Source organism: Saccopteryx bilineata, chromosome 1 (assembly GCF_036850765.1).
Source record: "Saccopteryx bilineata isolate mSacBil1 chromosome 1, mSacBil1_pri_phased_curated, whole genome shotgun sequence".
Lineage (NCBI taxonomy): Eukaryota > Metazoa > Chordata > Mammalia > Chiroptera > Emballonuridae > Saccopteryx > Saccopteryx bilineata.
Window position 1 is genome coordinate 183690067 of NC_089490.1, and position 19918 is coordinate 183709984.

The window sequence follows — 19918 nt, forward strand, 5'->3', positions numbered from 1 at the left end:
TTTTATCTTTTATGTACATGTAAAAATATGGACTACTATATTAAGTGAAAACACATAAAATGTTAACATTTGGATTAGGTTACCGAACTGGGCTTTTACAAGTTTCCATTTACACAACCTCTGCTTTTTCTAAAAAGAAAACTTTTTAATTTGCATTTTCACAATGGCATGTGTCAGCCATCGTATTTTACCACTGAAAATATATAGCATAAGTGATCCTAAAGATTAGGTGTTTAATAAACTTAATCCTTCAGAAACACAACCATGTAACTAATGTCAGTTTTAATAAAGTCCCAATACACAGGTATTTAAATACCTTCCGTAACTCATACTTCCAATGGCATTTTCATGACTGAGCATGTGGGTAGAGCAGTATTTTTAAATACAATCAAATGTCTTAATGTTCACATTTAGAGAAACCTGCCATAAACCATTACAAAAAAAAACTTTTTTAAATGAAACTTTTACTTTACCAAGTCTTGGGAAGAGCCTAAGTGCGGAAGGAAAAACAGAATGTTCCTTTCAGGTCAACCTTCTTCCTAACAGCCTTCCCGCTCAGAGAGTAAAACGTCTGTGGAGGCGGACCTCGAACGACAACAGGCAGAACTTCCCAACACTGCTGGGAGTCTGGCAGCTGTGTCGCACTACAATTAAAGTGTTTTAAAAATATACAGAGAATATTCTTGAAAACTAGTTTTACTGTTTGAAGTGTGGCGTTTTTCCTTACTTCAAAAAAAAAAAAAAAAAACACCCACAAAAGGTTAATTTTTAAATCCGGAAAATTGCACAGGGTTACTGAGAGAGCCAATGCTGACTCTAGCACTATTTTCCTCCACAAAATAAGTTTTAGTTTAGGTTCAATTAATTCCTTTTCTATGTGGCAGCACCCTAAGAATGGGGATGACCATGGTTAAGCTTAACTTTTGGCTCTGCAGAAAAGTCAATGACTACAAGGCTAAAAACAAATACTTCCCCCAACTAGAGGGAACAGACTAAAACAGGCCAAAGCAGAGGTTCTTAGATTTGCACTGTGATCTGCAAACAAGCTGGTCATACACAAAACTTGGAGTCAGGCTCTTTACCTGGAAGAGCAGCACAGATTTCAACAGGTTCTTTACCATGAGCACGCTAGACTAAATAATACCCTGTATCAGTTATACATTCTGAAATACTATATTGACTTTGCACCTGTCCTCGGTAATACCATAAGACATGATGAGTAAACGACCCTTTCATAAAATCCAGTGAAGCCTGTTAAATATTATCTATATTATACATATTGTAGAAATTGGGATTAGCAGACATTCATGATATTTTACAAAACAAATCCAAAGGTTAGCCGTAACCTACCAAAACTTCGTCTATTAACTTGACAAAGCATCTATTTCAAGTGATCTTAACTCAATTCTGAATCAGAATATCACAAAGCAAACACTACTGGAATTTACTAAACACTGGTAATCTACTCATAGGATTTCTGGCATCTACAAAGGTTATAAAGAAAACACTAACTGAAGCATTAGGTCTTTTAGTTCATGATTAAGGCCACATAGTTTCATAATGTGGACTGTTTGCTTAAAAAAAAAAGTTTCCTTGCCTGACCAGGTGATCGCACAGTGGATAGAGCATCAGACTGGGATGCAGAAGACCCAGGTTCGAGACCCCGAGGTCACCAGCTTGAGCGTGGGCTCATCTGGTTTGAGCAAAGCTCACCAGCTTGAACTCCAGCAAGGGGTTACTCGGTCTGCTGAAGGCCCGCGATCAAGGCACATATGAGAAAGCAATCAATGAACAGCTAAGGTGTTGCAACGCGCAATGAAAAACTAAGGATTGATGCTTCTCATCTCTCTCTGTTCCTGTCTGTCTGTCCCTGTCTAGCCCTCTCTCTGACTCACTCTCTGTCTCTGTAAAAAAAAAAAAAAAAAAAGTTTCCTTTTTGTTTTCTCAGGAAGAAAATGAACATTTTCAAGACTAGTAGGTCAGCACTAGCTGTCAACTGGCTTTTCTTGTTAAACTATTTTCTAGAACAGAAAGCAGCAGAGGTAGAAGTGGTAAGAGGAACACATGTGGGTTTCAATTTCACAGAACGTGTGTTTTTCCATGCAACAAATTGAGTATGAACATTGTGCCTGGCTGTCCCAATTAATCCTGACTAAGTCTCTCCCAGATACAGAAATACGTCAGCACATGCTAGTGGCATCGCCAACTAGGACAACTTTTTGTCTACAGTTTTGATAGTCTCTCTCAAGCCTGAAAATACAATACTTAAGAATTTCTTCTAGTAATCGACCTCTAGGAATCTACCCTAAGCAAAGAAAATAATCCAAAACAGGTTAACATCTACCGGCAGCAAGATGACCAGAGACTGAAAAAATAAAAAAAACTGAAAACCCAAATGTCTAGCAATAGGTTAAATAAATTAGGATACATCAGGCCAATGGAACATTATTCAGTCACTTACGTAAGTATGACATATGAAGACTACATAACATGGAAGAATACGATTAATAAGTGAAAAAGAACAGGATACAGAATTACACATAAAAGCCACGTTATATAAAAACCGTGTGCACATATGTATTTAAATTGCATTAACAAAACTGTGATTAGTGGTTACCTTTAAGAAGTAGAATGAGATTTATGAAGAAAGGCAGTTATAAAAAGAAACTTGCATTTTTTGCATTTTTCTGAATTGTTTAAATTATTCCAGCAGAAGTATAGTAATTTTACTGGGGTAGTTTCCCTTTAAAAAAATAAAGCACACACATATGAAAATATAGATAGGAATACTTAATTGTAAAAATAGTGTTAAAATGGAAGGATTGTGATTTTTTTCCTATATTTTCTAAATAATCTGCAATGCCGCAGGCTTTAATTTTTAAAAATCAAATCTATAAAATAAACCATCTTTTTGTCAAGTGCATTATCATTCCTCAACCTGTTTTTTTCATTATTCTTTGAGTAGGGTCTGAAAAAGTTTACCACATTTAGATAAACCCCAGGTAAAATCGCATCACTCTACAACCTTTAAAAAAAAAGTTACAATAAAATAACCTGATTAGTCATTTTTCCTGTCCCTCATTATAATCACTGACGACCTCACCTGCACAAAGCTAGGTCTAGAATCACACACACTTCCTGGTATGAACCCAGCCCCGCCAGCAATGTGAGTTTGAACAGGTCACTTGATTTCTTTGTTTCAATTTCCCCATTGGAAACAGAATGAGAACACCTAACGCTCAAGGCTGATGTGAGGATGAGCAGAAAGGACTAACAGAATGAACTACCGTAATTCCTGACGTAGGAAGCGTCGAGCTTTCTCGATGACCTAATTAAGCTGTTCGCTGTCATTCTAAGCAGTGTAGAATACATATGTCACAAAATATGTATTTTCATAACTATTAGAACCACTGAAAAATACATTTCTAACAAAAGTGAAATGAATTTAACACAATCTTTATGCTCCATACATTACTTTAGCTTACACATCAGAAGAATGAATCAGGAAACACAAAAGAGTTGGCAGTGATGTCATTTTTATTTCGCCTACACTTACACTGCGTGATTTGTTGCAAGTTAAAATTGTTTTTGTTAAATATATCTTCTAGTTTGCAACCGCAGTAACTACTGACAGGATTCTAGTGTTCTCTTCTAGTTTCCCACTAAAAGGGTGAAAATATTATAATATTAAAGGTCGGGGAACTGTTCAAACAATGGATACCAGAGTGGCCAATCACAACTTTACTTCAACTAAATTCTTTATTCCTCTGTTGCACTCTTTAGATCACTCTTTGAAGAGGTGTTCCTCAAATCAAAAACAAAGATTAGGCCTCCCCTGACCTTTTCTGCTTAGAGCAGGGATCAAAGGACAAACTGAATGTTTTCTCCTTTTCTTTACCTGGACTTCCTGCCACACTGAAAAATCCCACTAGTTACTCTTTAGTCTGTTGATTTCTAATTGGGACAATTCTCCATCATTACTTAAGACAGATCAGTGTGATCAGCATTTCACAGGTATGAATGCATCTAGTTAGACAAAGCACAGTTTTCTGGATTTCTATTACGTACCAAAAATAAAAATAAAAAAAAAGCAGGTATTTGGAAGCAATGTGATAACTAAAATCAAACTCTGTCCTCATCTACTTCAAGGAAAAATTGTATCAGGATTAAATGAATTGTAGAAAATATTTATGAATAGGTATCAACCGCTGTTTGATTACTATGTAGCAATTTTTGAGAAAAGACTGCTTTCAATAAGAACGGTTAGGTTATTATTATAAAGAAATGAACCTTTACTAGAGACTGTGGTGCCAGAAAAGTTAAAGTTAGGTACCAAACAAAACTATTTCTATTAAGCTACCTATGAAACAAACCTTTTTAAAAGTAAGGATGGAAACCTTACAAACCCTGAGATGACTGATAAGATGGAGGCACTCTGCAATCCTCAAGGAGAACCTATTGCACGTGGGCATCCTAAGGTTGGCAGTGGGCCCAAAGTCTGGAAGTATTTTACCCCCAAAGCATCAACTGCTAGCAATTTCTGAGTCTGTTTTGCCTCTGCCCATGACAAGAATCAACTTGTTCCAAAATTCCACTAAATATGTTTCTTTTATGTTAAAACTCTGCTGTTTCTGGGAAAGCTAAAAGTTAGAATTTTTTACACATGTGGACAAAAGTTATATTTGGACGTCTTAGTCCCTTAACAGAATAAATACATGTTTAAAAAGAACTCCCCTGCTACAGTTTATTATAAGAAAGTCACTCTGATGTTCGAAATTTAAAAAAGTAACCCTTGTCCTATAAAATTTCTTTAACTTAAAAGTTCAAAGTTTCATTGGCAAAAGGAAAACAAAAGTAAAGCAATTAATTTAAACTAATTGCATGTTTAGAAAATTATTTAAGAGAATAGTCATGACTTCTAGTTAGATTTTTTTCTAGTCATCCCATCTATAAATACATAGGTTGTATACTTATGAAATTGATAATCACGACACCACTTTTTTTTTTTAGAAGGCATTTTTATTTATTTATTTATTTTTATTTATTCATTTTAGAGAGGAGAGAGAGACACAGAGAGGAGAGAGAGACAGGGGGGAGGAGCTGGAAGCATCAACTCCCATATGTGCCTTGACCAGGCAAGCCCAGGGTTTCGAACCGGCGACCTCAGCATTTCCAGGTCGACGCTTTATCCACTGCGCCACCACAGGTCAGGCACGACACCACTTTTTAAGTATTAAATACTTAAAACTGCACAGGAGTAAATCATAATTTTTTTTTACAATGTCTCTTTAAATACACATAAAACCACTGGAGACGTCTTTATTTAATCCACTGTGAAGATGTACTAACCAACTGCACATCAGCCTCACACAACAAAGACAAACAAATGGAAATCCAAGACAATACAGACTTTCACCATGGCATTCTAACACACCTGCCTCAATTAGATAAAAGTGTACAGTGAGAAAATCTGTAAGTACCCAAATAAAGTTTAGCATGTGGCCTAACTGACAAAGTTAACATTCAAACAAGTATCATTTTCCTTCTGACTTATTTCACCTACTTCATACCAGGTTTCTGAATCATAGCACTACAGACATTTTAGACCCCAAAGAACTACGATGTGTCTGTCCCGCCGTACTGCAGGACCGTGAGCATCCCTGCCTCTATCTACTACATGCCCGTAGAATCCTCGTACCCAGTCAGGACATTGTTACATGACTCTAAACACTGCCAAATGTCCCCTAAAGCAAAAACGTACCCAGCTGAGAACCAATGCTCTGCCCTAAAGGGAACCCAAGAGTGAATATGGATAAAATCCTAAAATTTTATTTTATTTGAAGTGATTTTTACAAGAGACATAAAATACATGAGTTGGTTGTACCAACCAAGTCAGATGTTGGAAATGGAAGATGTGATCACTCAATCAGACAGAAGAGAACATTCAAGGGACATTGCATTACCGGCATAAATGCTACAGCTTATAATAAATACACCCTTCATTCCTTCTTCAGCCAGCAAATCTTTTAAGCCCATAAAAAGATAACCAAGGCCCCTTCAACCTCTAACATAGATATCAGGATGGAATTGGTGACTGTTCATAATGAACTGCCTATAAATTGTTTAAGCTCTGTGCTTGTGTCAAAGATTAGACTTATTTAAGATGAAAACAACAAACCTAGTTAGGAAGTAACCACGAAAAAAACGTAAAAGTTTGAGGCCGACAGCCTAAAATTTAGTGGAGGAACAACTCATGAACATATCATAGTTTTTTTTTCTCATTCCTTTCTCTTCTCCTAAGCAAAGTTGTCCTTTTCTTGAGAATTTTCAGAGAGCAGAGTTTTACACACCCGTAAAATAAATAATTATAAAATTAAACTGGAATGAACACTGCCCATTTAAGGATCTGCATTAATTTTAAGCATGAGACAAATTTCTTACACTACTTCAAAGCAAGATTTAATGTCCTCTTTATAGTTATAACATATCTCAACCAAAAAACACATGAAGTTTTACATTGCAAGCCCACCTAGAGTACAGATGTTGAATCATTGCCAATACAACTACCGCTTTGAAGGATACCTGGCACTCTGAAAATATCCAAAGTTATGCCAAGGAAAAATAAAATCTAGTCTATGTATAAAGAAATGTTTTATTTAAATGTTTAAAAGAATCTCTTTTTGTTGCACATGGGAAATGATGTTTAAACAGGAACAGTGACAAAAGTGATGCTTGTAACATTATAGCCACATGTCACAATTTCAAGGATTAACTCATAATGTTTTAATTTCCACAATCTGATTGAAATCAGTCTTTGTTTTCTTTCTCAGTGCTTGAGTTTTTGCTTTCCAATAGACACGAGGAAGGAGCAGTAGAAATCAGAACAGCAAGTGCTGGATTTCTGATGGCAACTATAATTGGGTTTCCTTCGGAATTCGTTTTTTAAAAAATTCTTCCTGTACTTTTTCTTTTTTAACATAAAATTGAAACCATACTATAGAGTTTTTGTCTTGTTTTTTCCACTTAACCTCTTCCCATGTCTTTAAATAGTCACCCAAACATAATTTTCATTGGCTACTCCTAAGAATTTTATGGTAATATTATTTTAATTGTTTTCTAGTTTAGGGCTTTTAAATGATTTCCAGTCTTTTGCTCTTGTTTTTGGGATGAATTCTCATGCATAATTAGGTTCACATCTAAGGTTATTTAAGATAAATCCCTTTAAGTTAATATATTAGTTCAAATAGTAAGAACATTTATATAGTTGTACAAAACAAATTGCTTTCCATAAAGATTATGAAATTTACACTTCCATCATTCTTTTGAGAATGGTAATTCAGTGCATATTTAAAATGAATGTTTTCTTTTTCAAAAACATATCTGTTTTAAATATTAAAAATATTTCATTGCTTTAATTCATATCATATTTATTTAGTGAGACTGAATCTTTTATACCTAGTATTTATAATTCTACCTTTTCAAATTGTTTGGTCTTTGGTTCATCTTGCCATTGCAGTGTTAAGTTTTTTTCATATTAAACTACTATAACTTAATATAAAAGTATATAACCCTTGTTTATGACATCTAGAAAGTTTTCATTTTTATGTCGTCTAATCAATCTTTCCCTTTGTGATCTTCCTACTACTTCTTTGCTTAAAAATCCTTTCCCATTTCAACACAACTATTGACATCTTTTCCTTTAGTTCTTTTGTTTCATGTTGACATCTATATTTTTAAAACACCTGGAATTTATTTTTGGTATAGTATGAGAATGATGATTTAATATCTGTTAGCATGAGAGCCCATTAATCATTATTTCCAATATCTGCCTGCCTATTTTTCCATATTAACTTTTAAAATCACTTTGTCAGGTATCCCTCCTCACAAACACTCATTTAGATTCTTATTGAAATTGCAATTAAACTATAAATAAAAATCAGGAAGAAATGTTTACAAGAATGCTGAGCCTGACCTGTGGTGGCGCAATGGCTAAAGAGTCGACCTGGAACACTGAAGTCGCCAGTTCAAAACCCTGGGCTTGCCTGCTCAAGGCACATACGGGAGGTGAGGCTTCCCGCTCCTCTTCCCATTTTCTCTTTCTCTCTCTAAACATTAATAAACTCTAAAAAAAAAAAATACAATTTGCCCTGGCCGGATAGCTCTGTTGGTTGGAGCTTCATCCTGAAGCACAGAGGTTGTCGGTTTGATCCCCAGTCAGGGCACACACAGGACCAAATCAATGTTCCTGTCTCTCTCTCTCTCTCTTTCTCTCCCCTCCTCTCTGGCTAAAATCAATAAATAAATTTAAAAAGAGAGGGAAAAAAAAGAAGGCAGAATACTGGTGTTATTAGGCATCCTTACCTTGACCTAATTATCATACAAATACTTCCAGTATCTCATCTGTATACCGATATACACAGATTTATGGTTTCAGATAGGATTTTTGAGTCAGACAATTTGCCTTCCATTTGTATTACTAAATTTCTAACTGAATACAGATTTTGTATATTGTCAAATGCTTTTGTGACATCTTTTTGGGATTACGTGTACAATAACTTTATCTTCTAGATCCCATGTATTGACAGGTTTCTAAAAAGTAAGCCATCCTTGAATTCTAGTCATGAATCTTGCTCATAGCAGTGCACTATTCTTTAATTAATGTTAATGACTTGCACTTGCTTGTGCTTTAGTTAACATTTTTACATCTAAATATTCCTAGCCTAGAGCTTTTTTGAAGAACTACTAAAATTTCAACGATTACTATTTTAATTAGATTTTCAACTTCTTTATTTCACTTAAAATTTCCCTTAAGAAAATTCATTTGGAGATTTCCAAACCCAAGTTTCAATTTTTAAAATCTCCTCTGCATATACTGTTTTTTTGTTTGTTTGTTTTTTTACAGAGACAGAGAGAGGGATAGATAGAGACAGACAGACAGGAATGAGAGACATGAGAAGCATCAATCCTTAGTTTTTCCTTGCGCATTGCGACACCTTAGTTGTTCATTGATTGCTTTCTCATATGTGCCTTGACCACGGGCCTTCAGCAGACCGAGTGACCCCTTGCTCATGCCAGTGACCTTGGGTCCAAGCTGGTGAGCTTTGCTCAAACCAGATGAGCCCGCACTCAAGCTGGCAACCTTGGAGTCTCGAACCTGGGTCCTCTGCATCCCAGTCCGACGCTCTATCCACTGCGCCACCGCCTAGTCAGGCTGCATATATTGTTTACATGCCAATTAGGTTTTCTAATTTGGCATACTTCTGATTTTCATTTTTCCTTTTGTTGGGTATCTTAAATATTTATCTTTATAGTTTCTGCCTTCCCCACATTCACCAAAAATTAGCTATTTATCCAATCTCCTTTCTGTCTCATGGTCTAATTTAGTTTTAATTACTTGCAGAATAAATCTTAGGGTTTTGTGTTGTACGGTGCTATTCACTCAACTTCAAAAGTGTCTTATTTCCAGTAATACTATAAGCCTGTCCAGGGACAGGCTGCCTTCTAATCATTACTCTAATTAACCTTGAAAAGTCGTAACTTCACTATACTCTACTGGAATCTTTAGAACCTAATTTTTAAATTTTGTTAATGATTCAGAAAGCAACCTAGTAACTAGATATGGTTTTAGATTTTTTTTCCCCAGAAGACACTGCTCCAGTGTTTCCCATTATTCATTTTCAGCACTACATGAGCCAAACACTTCAAAATAAGTTATTTTCAAGTAAAGAAACAAAATGAAATGAAAAAACAAATTGAGTGTTGGAAACTATGTTTATACAATGCAAATATAAACAATTTAACCTTATTGAAATTAGGAAAAAATACACTCCAGAAACCACATGTTTCTCTTTAGGAATGATAATCTGATTGTAGCAAAACTCGGTATTTGTGTAACTGCTGCTATTCATGCATTCTTGCAATCTGCCTCCCCCTTTTTTTAGCCCATTAGATCTCCTGGTATACTGTTACCATAACTTGGCATGCATTTTCCTGTGCAATTTATGTGTGTGTGTTTTCTTGTTGTTGTTTTTCTTTCCAGAAATGATGATTAATTACCTCCATTCTTCCCTCTGAAATTCATATGGACATTGCTATATAAGTACTTTCTTTTAAATGCATTTCCCATAGAATACGTGAATGGGGAGGAAGGTCTTTCTAAAAATGATAATATCTTTAATTTTGACTCCTGTGGCTGACCCAAACCCATAATGACTTTACTAGCCAATGGATGTTCTTATTCTTAAATAGAGAGCATCCCACTTAATGTGGGAAGAAGCCTCTACAATTACACTTTTCCCTCAGAAGCTTACATTTCCCTTCCAGTGACCATAAGAAGTAGAGATGGATTTCACAAGTGGCTTACAGTTTTCATGATAAAGGCTAACACAGAAACACAAAAACCCACGCACAACCCTCAAGTAGGACAACTAAAATAATATCTAGCAGACGATCAAGTTCCTATCATCAAACATGTAACCACCACAGTCCAAGGAGGATTTCAAAGGAAGATGGAGAGCCGGGGGCTAGACACGTCTTACCTGCTTGCCGTCCAGCGTGCAAAGCCTCTTGACCACTCCTGAGTCTAGTTTAATGGCTTCGGTGATATCTGTTAAGACTTGTTCAAAGGAATGAGCAGTCTTCTTGTTTAGAAGGATCCTCACGGCTTTTCTAGGCTTCACCCCACTTCGAATCACAGTCACTAGTTTCGGTTTGATGAAGTCCTTGCTTTCCTTCACTTCACTTCTCCCCGAGGAGGGAGCAGCCACAGCTCGGGCTGCCCCACCCTTGATGTTTACGGACCAGTTCGGATGAATGTTTTTTGTGTAATCAACTTTACGAAATGGTTCGTTCGACGCACACACGTAACTCTCACCTAAAAAGCAAAAATCAGTTTGATTAGTGTCATTTCCCAGTCACGGAAGAACAAATGCTGGAGGCCCATTAAGCAGACTCCTAGGTTAACAGATCCGCTGACAGGCATTCACGTCCTTCTCCCCTGGCAGCATCCCCACCCGCCCTGTGTTTTTAGAGCATACAGGTTGGTTTTGACAATAAGTCTGTCATGGGATGAACAACATGGGGCAAAGAAAATAAGAGAGGTCTGGGTTTTGTTCTGATCAGAAGTGTCATCCTGGATCATTTCTCTGTACTTTGGGTCTCAGTATCATCTGTCAAATGAAGTTGTTGAACCAGATGATTCCCAAAGTACTTCCTAGTTCTAAAGTCTATTAACTAATCTAACTTTTGTCAAACATTCATCTGGAAGAAATAATTATATCACAAAATAATATATTCATAAAAAGAAAGAAAACTGTTTGCTTCCTCCTCTCAATTATAGATTTCAGTCCTAATCAAAGAATGATCACATAGCTGATTATGCTATGTTCTGTTATAGGATCATTTACTCAATTAATGAAGCACTACAAAAAGGAAGAATAGCTTTGACAGCTCAAAGACAGGCATTTTTCTTAATTAAAAAATGTGGATTTAAAATAAATTAAAGAGATACCCTTTTCTGTATCTACTTAAATGGGAAAGAATATAAGTCATTAAAATTATACGTCATTGGGCCTGACCTGTGGTGGCGCAGTGGATAAAGTGTCTACCTGGAAATGCTGAGGTCGCCAGTTCGAAATCCTGGGCTTGCCTGGTCAAGGCACATATGGGAGTTGATGCTTCCAGCTCCTCCCCCCCTTCTCTCTCTCTGTCTCTCTCTCCTCTCTCTGTCTCTCTCCTCTCTAAAAATGAATAAAATTTTTAAAAAAATTATATGTCATTACACAGTCTTCTGCTCAATTTTTACTAAGAAAAACATAAGAACTCTACTGTCAATTGGTTAATGGAGTCAATGTCCATTAATTTTAAGTTCCAAAGTTATGTGTTAAAATTTTTTTTTTCATTGATCAAGCATAATTATATGTTAAAAAATCATAATTTTTCTTTTGGGAGATTCAGAGGTTACCCAAATCTCTTTGTCTCAACTTTTTGGCATACAAGATAAGATGGTTACACTCCAAGATTTTCTCTAAGATATCCTCTAACTCAAAAAAGAATCCATGCCTGACCAGGCTGTAGCGCAGTGGATGGAGTATCGATCTGGGATGCGGAGGACCCAGGTTCGAGACCCCAAGGTCACCAGCTTGAGTGCGGGCTCATCTGGTTTGAGCAAAGCTCACCAGCTTGGACCCAAGATTGCTCATCTCTCTCCCTTCCTGTCTGTCCCTATCTATCCCTGTCTGATTCTCTGTCTCTGTAAAAAAAATTAAATTTAATTTAAAAAAAAGAATCCATTATTTTTCCCCCATTCTGTAAAATAGTTTTATTCTTAATACTGTAATTACATGATACAACCCTTAAATGCTGCGAATGCTTAAAACAAAAATAGTCAAAATAGTTAAGGGAAGTCCTGAGGAAAACTTACTCATATAAATATTATATTTAACTATTGTCAGGAAGTTCTTAAAATCCTGATTCCTGGAGAACTAAAAGATTTAGTTTAGTGAGAAGCAGATGAATAATTCAGCAGCAGATCAGGCACACAGGAGGGTCTGAAAAGTGGAGTAATGTCTCCTTGGATCCCCATCCAAGAAAACAAGGGACAGTCAGAGGCTTTAAAGCTGTGTCCACACCAGTCATTTGAAATCTAGACCGACCATAACCATTTAGATATTTTTCACCTCTTAGGTTTATCTAAATCACTTTTCCTAGTGTAATCATCTGGGGAAATGTCACATAATTTCAAAAATAGATATAAATTTAATAAAACAGAACTATGTATCAAATGCATGTAGTAGTGAGCAAAAATAAACTATCATGATTTTGCTTTAACTTCATAGAGAAAGCAATTCTCACATTAAAAAGGCTCTTACTGCCTGACCAGGTGGTGGCACAGTGGATAGAGCGTCAGCCTAGGATGCGGAAGGACCCAGGTTCGAGACACTGAAGTCGCCAGCTTGAGCGCGGGCTCATCTGGTTTGAGCAAAAAGAAGCTCACCAGCTTGGACCCAAAGTCGCTGGCTCGAGCAAGGGGTCACTCGGTCTGCTGTAGCCCCACGGTCAAGGCACATATGAGAAAGCAATCAGTGAACAACTAAGGAGTCCCAACGGAAAACTGATGATTGATACTTCTCATCTCTCTTCGTTCCTGTCTGTCTGTCCCTATCTATCCCTCTCTCTGACTCTCTCTGTCCCTGTAAAAGAATAAATTAATTAAATAAAATAAAAAGCTCTTACTAATGTAACCTATGATAAAAATTGTATGTTCTGATCCAAAATATTAAAATAAAAGAAAAAAGAGAAACCAACAAAAGAAGGTAATTTTTTCCCCGAAGAGCAGAGAGAAGTTAGCTGGAGAAAAGCCTTTCCCAATATAAAGAGAGAAGAGACGATGGCCAAAGGAGCAAAATAAGAAATTTCATGTCAGATTCCTCGGTCAACCTAGTCCCTGCACAGTCAGCGTATTAACTGAAAAGACGCCTTTTAAATTTGTAAAAATAGAAACAGCCTCATGCATACAGAGAAGAGACTGACAGCTGTCAGAAGGAATGGGGGTTGTGGGGTTGGGTGAAAAAAGGTGAGGGGATTAAGAAAAACCCTTTCACAGACAACAATATGGTGATTACAAGAGGGCAGGGGTGGGGGAGGGAGAACAGGGTAAGGGGGATAAATGGTGATGGAAGGAGACTTGACTTGCAGTGGTGCAAACACAATGCACCAGTGTACAGATGCTGTGTTATAGAATTGTACGCCTGAGACTTATATATAATTTTATTAATCAATATCATCAACACAATAAAAATTTTCCTTTAAAAATATCTGTATTTTGCCTCTTTACATGAGTTCATATGTCAGAATAAAAAATGGTCAAAGCAGCCTGTCTTTTACTTTGTTTGCATATGGTTACAGATAAATGTTAATGCCCTCCTTCTAGCCCTTCCTCCCTTCACAATGTTTCTACTTAAAACTTTTAGATAAGTTCCACTAATAACTATGCAAAGTTTTGAATCAAGGCTGGCCAATGCCTGCTAGACAGAGCCTCACCCCTTCTTTACATCCACAGGAGACATTCATAGAGTAGTCTTCTGTTAGGCCTAGACTGACCTTCATAATATGCAGTGACTACCTACTATGCACCAGCCCGTCTGCTAGGTGCTGACATGATACGAAACCCACTTTGGCATCCTTGGTACTGAACATTTCAACACAGAATTTCAGGATGTGATTTTGAGGTCAGAATTGTATTTTCCTATACTGGACACATAAAACCCTAAAGTATACTATGTCCTTGATAACAATAGACACCACAATACCCAGGCTAGCTTCCCTCATTATGTGCCCACCCAGCTCAAACAATCTGATTGTAATTTTGTCACTTACATTGATTTGCCTACAGGAAGAGATTGCCTTTAGGCTGACGAAAGAATTTAAAATTTTGGTTCCTTGGGTCAGTTACAGCTCCTGCTGTTAATGGAATTATTACTCTGTTAGATAATAGGCACCTACAAGATTGATTAGAAGAAACTGGCCTCCCCCAACCATATTCATGCTACTATATGGATTCTTGTTTAAGGTGTTACTCCTCTGCCTGACCAGGCGGTGGCACAGTGAATCGAGTGTCAGCCTGGGATGCAGAGGACCCAGGTTCGAAACCCTGACGTCGCCAGCTTGACTGTGGGATCAGAAACATAACCCCATGGTCGCTGGCTTGAGCCCAAAGGCCAAGGTCATTGACTTGAGCAAGGTGTCACAGGCTCAGCTGGAACCCCCAGGCAAAGCACATATAAGAAAGTAATCACTGAACAACTAAGGTGCCACAACGAAGAATTGATGCTTCTCATCTCTCTCCCTTCTTGTCTCTCATTCTCTCTGTCTTCGTCTCTCTCATTCAAAAAAAAAAAAGTTACTCCTCTGCCAACATGTCACCGCTCTCTTCCTTACCATCCTGGTGAGCAACTTCACCTTCTACTCAAACTATTCAGCTAGAAACTGAGGTGTCATCCTTCATTCCTCTGGTTCCTTAACATACTCACTACATCCTGACATCAAGTTCTGTCCACTGTACCCTTTAATATTTCTAAAAATGTCCCTCCTGTCTGCCCCCATCACCACCCACTTTCCACCTGGATCAATGTAAGCCTCTTCTGTTTCCTGCTCATTCCCTAGCAATATAACGAGTTTTCCAAATGGAAGTACATTTTATGCTGAAAGAATATATTCTAAAATAAAAGTCTTGATATACTGATAAAAATTCATTGAGATAATTTATTTAACTCTTACCAATTCATGTTAAGAGTGCATTTACCAAAGCAAGGAAAGGGTAAGAGCTCATTAAAAATTAGAGTTAAACTAGCATATAAATGTATATATAAATGAATGGATGAATATACAAAAAAATCAAACAGTCCCTGGGTCCAGAACAGATCTGATATTCACAGCAAGACTCAATGTTATTACAAGCTGGTCTGACACTCACAGTCAGACCTGTGTTCTCCTGTGGGATATAATCTCACAGAGTATCTGTGTCAAGCAAAGGCGCTCTGAACCTATAACAAAGTGATATGTTTGTGCAACCCAGAAATACCAATTGTGCTCCCCCACACTCAATTAGTGACTGTCACTTCTTTACCATTTATAGATTTTTCCTCAATCCTATTCTAGTTTGCTCTCCCTATAAGATTTAATGAGATACCCAATTATAGAAATGCCCTTCCTTCTGAAAGCACATATTGCAGAATGATCATCTGCTTCCTTAGATAATCCTGAAATTACCCAACTGAAGTCCAAATTCTATGATAGGTCTAACGCTCTCTTCCTGAGACACCCCAATGTAACCTATTATGTCTCTGTATCTTTGCTGTATTGAATAAGCCCAACTATATGTACAGTCCTGGTGGACTTTGGCTGAAGAGAACTGAGATACAGTCTCTCTCTTTAGTAACAGTTCTTTGACCATAAGATACTATGAGAAAATCATTTTGAAATTTATGATCATGAGAATACTACATACAAAGAGGATTTGCTTTCTGTACAGAAAAAGGATGGTTAGAAGCATAAGCAGGTTATATAACTTCATTGCTTTCAAGCATGGAAAAAAACAGCAAGTCTATTTTTTATTATTGTTATTATCTCCTGAGGCATGATTATGGCTTTTTCCCATTGACATTTGTTCAAAGACATGTTGTATTACTTTACATTTAGCAGGCTGACAAACTAAGTGTCTATAACTGTGTAGTACAACTGGGTATTTCTTAATCATTAATTTTCACCCTTAATCAAATTAATTGACTATTTAAAAAAAGGTAAGACACTATTAAAAACTAGGAATTCACAAATTTCTTGTTCTCTGAAAATCTTCTTCCTTACAAATATATTTTACTCTGTGCCAATTTTTCGTAACTTCTCTCCCTATTCAGTGATAAGGGGACTCTCCTCCTGTTCACTACTGTGTCTCTGAGCCAGGACTTGGGTCCTTCCCTCTCCACAGGCTGAGATTTCAAGGCATTCTTCTTTTCTCCTGTTAAACTAGACAACCCTCTCTACAGGATTATACACAGTGTCTCCCACCTTGAACACACACACAGGTCCTCCCCTCTCCTCATTCCTCATCCCACTCAACCTAACATGCTTTTGGCTTCTATTCACTCCCAAGTTATAGAGCACTCCTCAATGGAACCACAAGATATCCTGAATAGCCAAAGCACTCTTGAGAAAGATGAACAAAGTTGGAGGCATAGACAATATCTACTATCAAATCATATGTACTTTGAGGCTATTATTATAATCAAAGCAGCATGGTGCTGGCATAAAAACAGACACATATAACAATGGAACAGAATAGAGAACTCGGAAATAAACCCCCACTATATGGTCAATTAATCTATGACAAAGGAGCAAGAATATACAATGGGGTACAGACTTTCTATCAATAAATGGTGCTGGGAAAACTGGACAGATACATGCAAAAAACGAAAGTAGACCACTTCCTTATACCACATAGAAAAATAAAATCAAAATGGGTGAAAGATTAAAATGTAAAACCTGAACCATAAAACTCCTGGAAGAAAAGGTAGACAGGAAACTATTTAACATTGCTTTTAGCAATATTTTTTTGGCCACGTCTCCTTGGACAAGGGAAACAAAAGAAAAAATAAACAAATGGGACTACATCAAATTAAAAAGCTTCTGCACAGCAAAAGAAACAATCAACAAATCAAAAAAGCAGTCCACTTAATGGGAGAAGATACTCATTTATGATATATCCCATAAGGAGATAATATAAAAATATATAAAGAACTCATACAATTTAACACCAAACAATCCAATTAAAAATGGGCCAATACCCTCAACAGACATTTCTCCAAAGAGGAAATACAGATAGCCAATAGATATATAAAATGATGCTCAACATAACTAATCATCAGAAAAATGCAAATTAAAACCACAATGAGACAGCACCTCAAGCCTGTCAGAACAGCTATCATCAATATATCAACAAGCAATATATCAACAAAAAATATAACTACCATATAATTCAGTAATCCCATTTCTGGGCATGTGTGTGTTTATGCATATGTATGATATGTGTGTGTGTATACCTACACATGCATATACACACATGCTAATATATATAGACGTATACACACACACACACACACAATGGAATATTGCCTGGCCATAAAAGGAATAAAATCTTGCCCTCTGTGACATGGGTGGACCTAGAGGGTACTATGCTAAGTGAAATAGTCAGAAAGAGAAAGACAAATGCCGTAAGATTTCACTTATATGTGGAATCTAAAACACAAATCAATGAACACACAAAACAAAAAGAAACTCATAGATACAGAGAACAAACTGATAGTTGCTATTTGGGGAGGGGTTCTGGAGCTGTGAGAAACACGTGAAAGGAAGAGGTACAAATTGGCAGTTACACAGAGTCATGGGGATGCAAAGTACAGCATAGGGAATATACAGTCAACACTAAAAACTGTGCATGGTGCCAGGTGGGTACTAGACTTTTTGGGGGATGAGGGGGTCACTTCATAAGTTAGATGGATACTTAATCACTCTGCTGTACACCTCAAACCATTATATTGAATGCTAACTGCAATTGAAAAGTAATAAAAAATCTTAAAAAGCACTTGTCCTTTTTTCCTACTTCGTCACCCAGTATTTGCCCTTAAGCCCCCGCGGCATCACTTCTGCCACCTGCGCTCCACTGGCTGAAATACTGCTTGCCCTGATCCCCAAGTACGTCTCTCCTCAATGCTAGATGCATGGCACACCTCTCCAATGCACCCGGGGTTTGCTCAGGGCACTGGACAGCAGTCGCAATTCTCTTCCTGCAGATCCTTTTCCTTTGGCGTCCATAATCTAATTTATTTTATTTTACCTCTTACTTTGCTCCCTCTGGGTCTGCTTTCCAGGATCCCTGTCTCCCCCCATCCAAGCACCCCTCCTCCCCATTAGATTCTACATGGGCAGCTGCAACACCCTCCCCCCACTTCAGCCACCACCTGACAACCCAAAACAATGAGGGTACCCTCAGCCAACTCCTTTCTCTTGAGTTCAAGTCACTTACAGAACATCTCTAGTGAATAAATACATGGATAAAACTTAACTTCATGCCCCATTATTGCCACACTGAACTCAAACTCATTTCTTCCTGAATTCTACAACTTATTGAATGAAATTACCACTAACGAAATCTTCTGCTTCTCTTTCCCCTTTTACCACATTCTACAGAATTGGCAAACTGTTCACTTTGCCCTAAGCACATCTGAAGTCTACCCCCCTCAACCCTGCCTTCTCTCATCCTCTCTGGATTAGACTATTTAAACTCCTTGTATCCGGCGTCACCCCCTCACCCTACAATTAGCTGCCACAGCAAGTTCTGTAAAATGTAAATCCGGTGTCTCCCGCCGGTTTCCCTGCCTTCAGAACACAAGAGAACTCCTCAGCAGACCACACGCTGCAGCCTCATCTCCCACTCCTTTCTCACAGGCTCCTTGGTTAGCATCATGCCAGTGTATTCGCAGATTCCTTCAAACTCCTCCTACTCTTATTCTCACCCCTTCCTATGTACCTGAAATGACCTTCCTCCTCCTCCTGCCTTGCCTCTTTTTTACTGATCTGCCAAGATTACTTGCCAGTGGCAGGAAAGGAAAGCAGCAGAACTACCACATACTGCTGGGAAGATTCTAAATTGGTTCAATCACTTAGAAAATCAGGGTTGGCATTATTTATTGCTAAGTTGACAGCATACATAACATATGACCCAGAAATCCATTCCAGGAAAAGTCCCTGCAGAAATTAATGCATATGGTCACCAGAATGTTATCTATTTATATATACAAACATATACATGTATGTTCGTAGAACTACTGCTCAGTAGTCAAAGAGGAGACTCAATCCCCATGCCCAGCATAGATTCTGGTGTGGTCATACAGTGCACTACTACACAGTAATGAACAGACAAGCTGCATGACGCCACAGCGAGCAAAAGGTGACAAAAGAATATATGCAGTAGGAGTCGATTTCTGCAGAGTTCCAAACAGACAAAATTTAACTATATTGATTAAGGACATCTTCATTGTTAGCAAGAACACGAGAAGAGCAAGAGCCACGCTACTGTCATATATGTATATGTATATACATATACATATGTTCTATATATTTTAATAGCTAAATTTAATAGCTAACATCCTGAAGAGTTAAACTGGGAAGGGATGCAGTGAAAGCGTCTCATGCTGGCAATCCTATTTCTTGACATGGCCGCTTATCATAAAGGTGTTCTTCTCTGATAACCCACTGGGCTGTGCATGTATGTTTTATGACCTTTCTGTAGGTATATGGGTCATCACTTTAAAATAAATTTTAATTTATTTTAATGACTTTTTTAGGTAGAGGAGGGGGGAGAGAG

General features: G+C 37.4%; 1 protein-coding gene across 9 annotated transcripts in view; it reads right to left on the reverse strand.

Annotated features, from left to right (window-relative positions):
• DCLK2 (doublecortin like kinase 2) overlaps nt 1-19918 on the reverse strand; it is a 144975-nt gene that overhangs the window by 111622 nt on the left and 13435 nt on the right. For all 9 annotated transcript variants that reach the window (XR_010731978.1, XR_010731981.1, XM_066281068.1 and 6 more), the window contains exon 2: nt 10539-10873. Coding sequence is in view for 7 of the 9 variants with exons in the window: in XM_066281068.1 (XP_066137165.1) it covers nt 10539-10873 (335 nt within the window). In the remaining 2 variants the exon portion in view is untranslated. The remainder of the gene's footprint in view (nt 1-10538; nt 10874-19918) is intronic.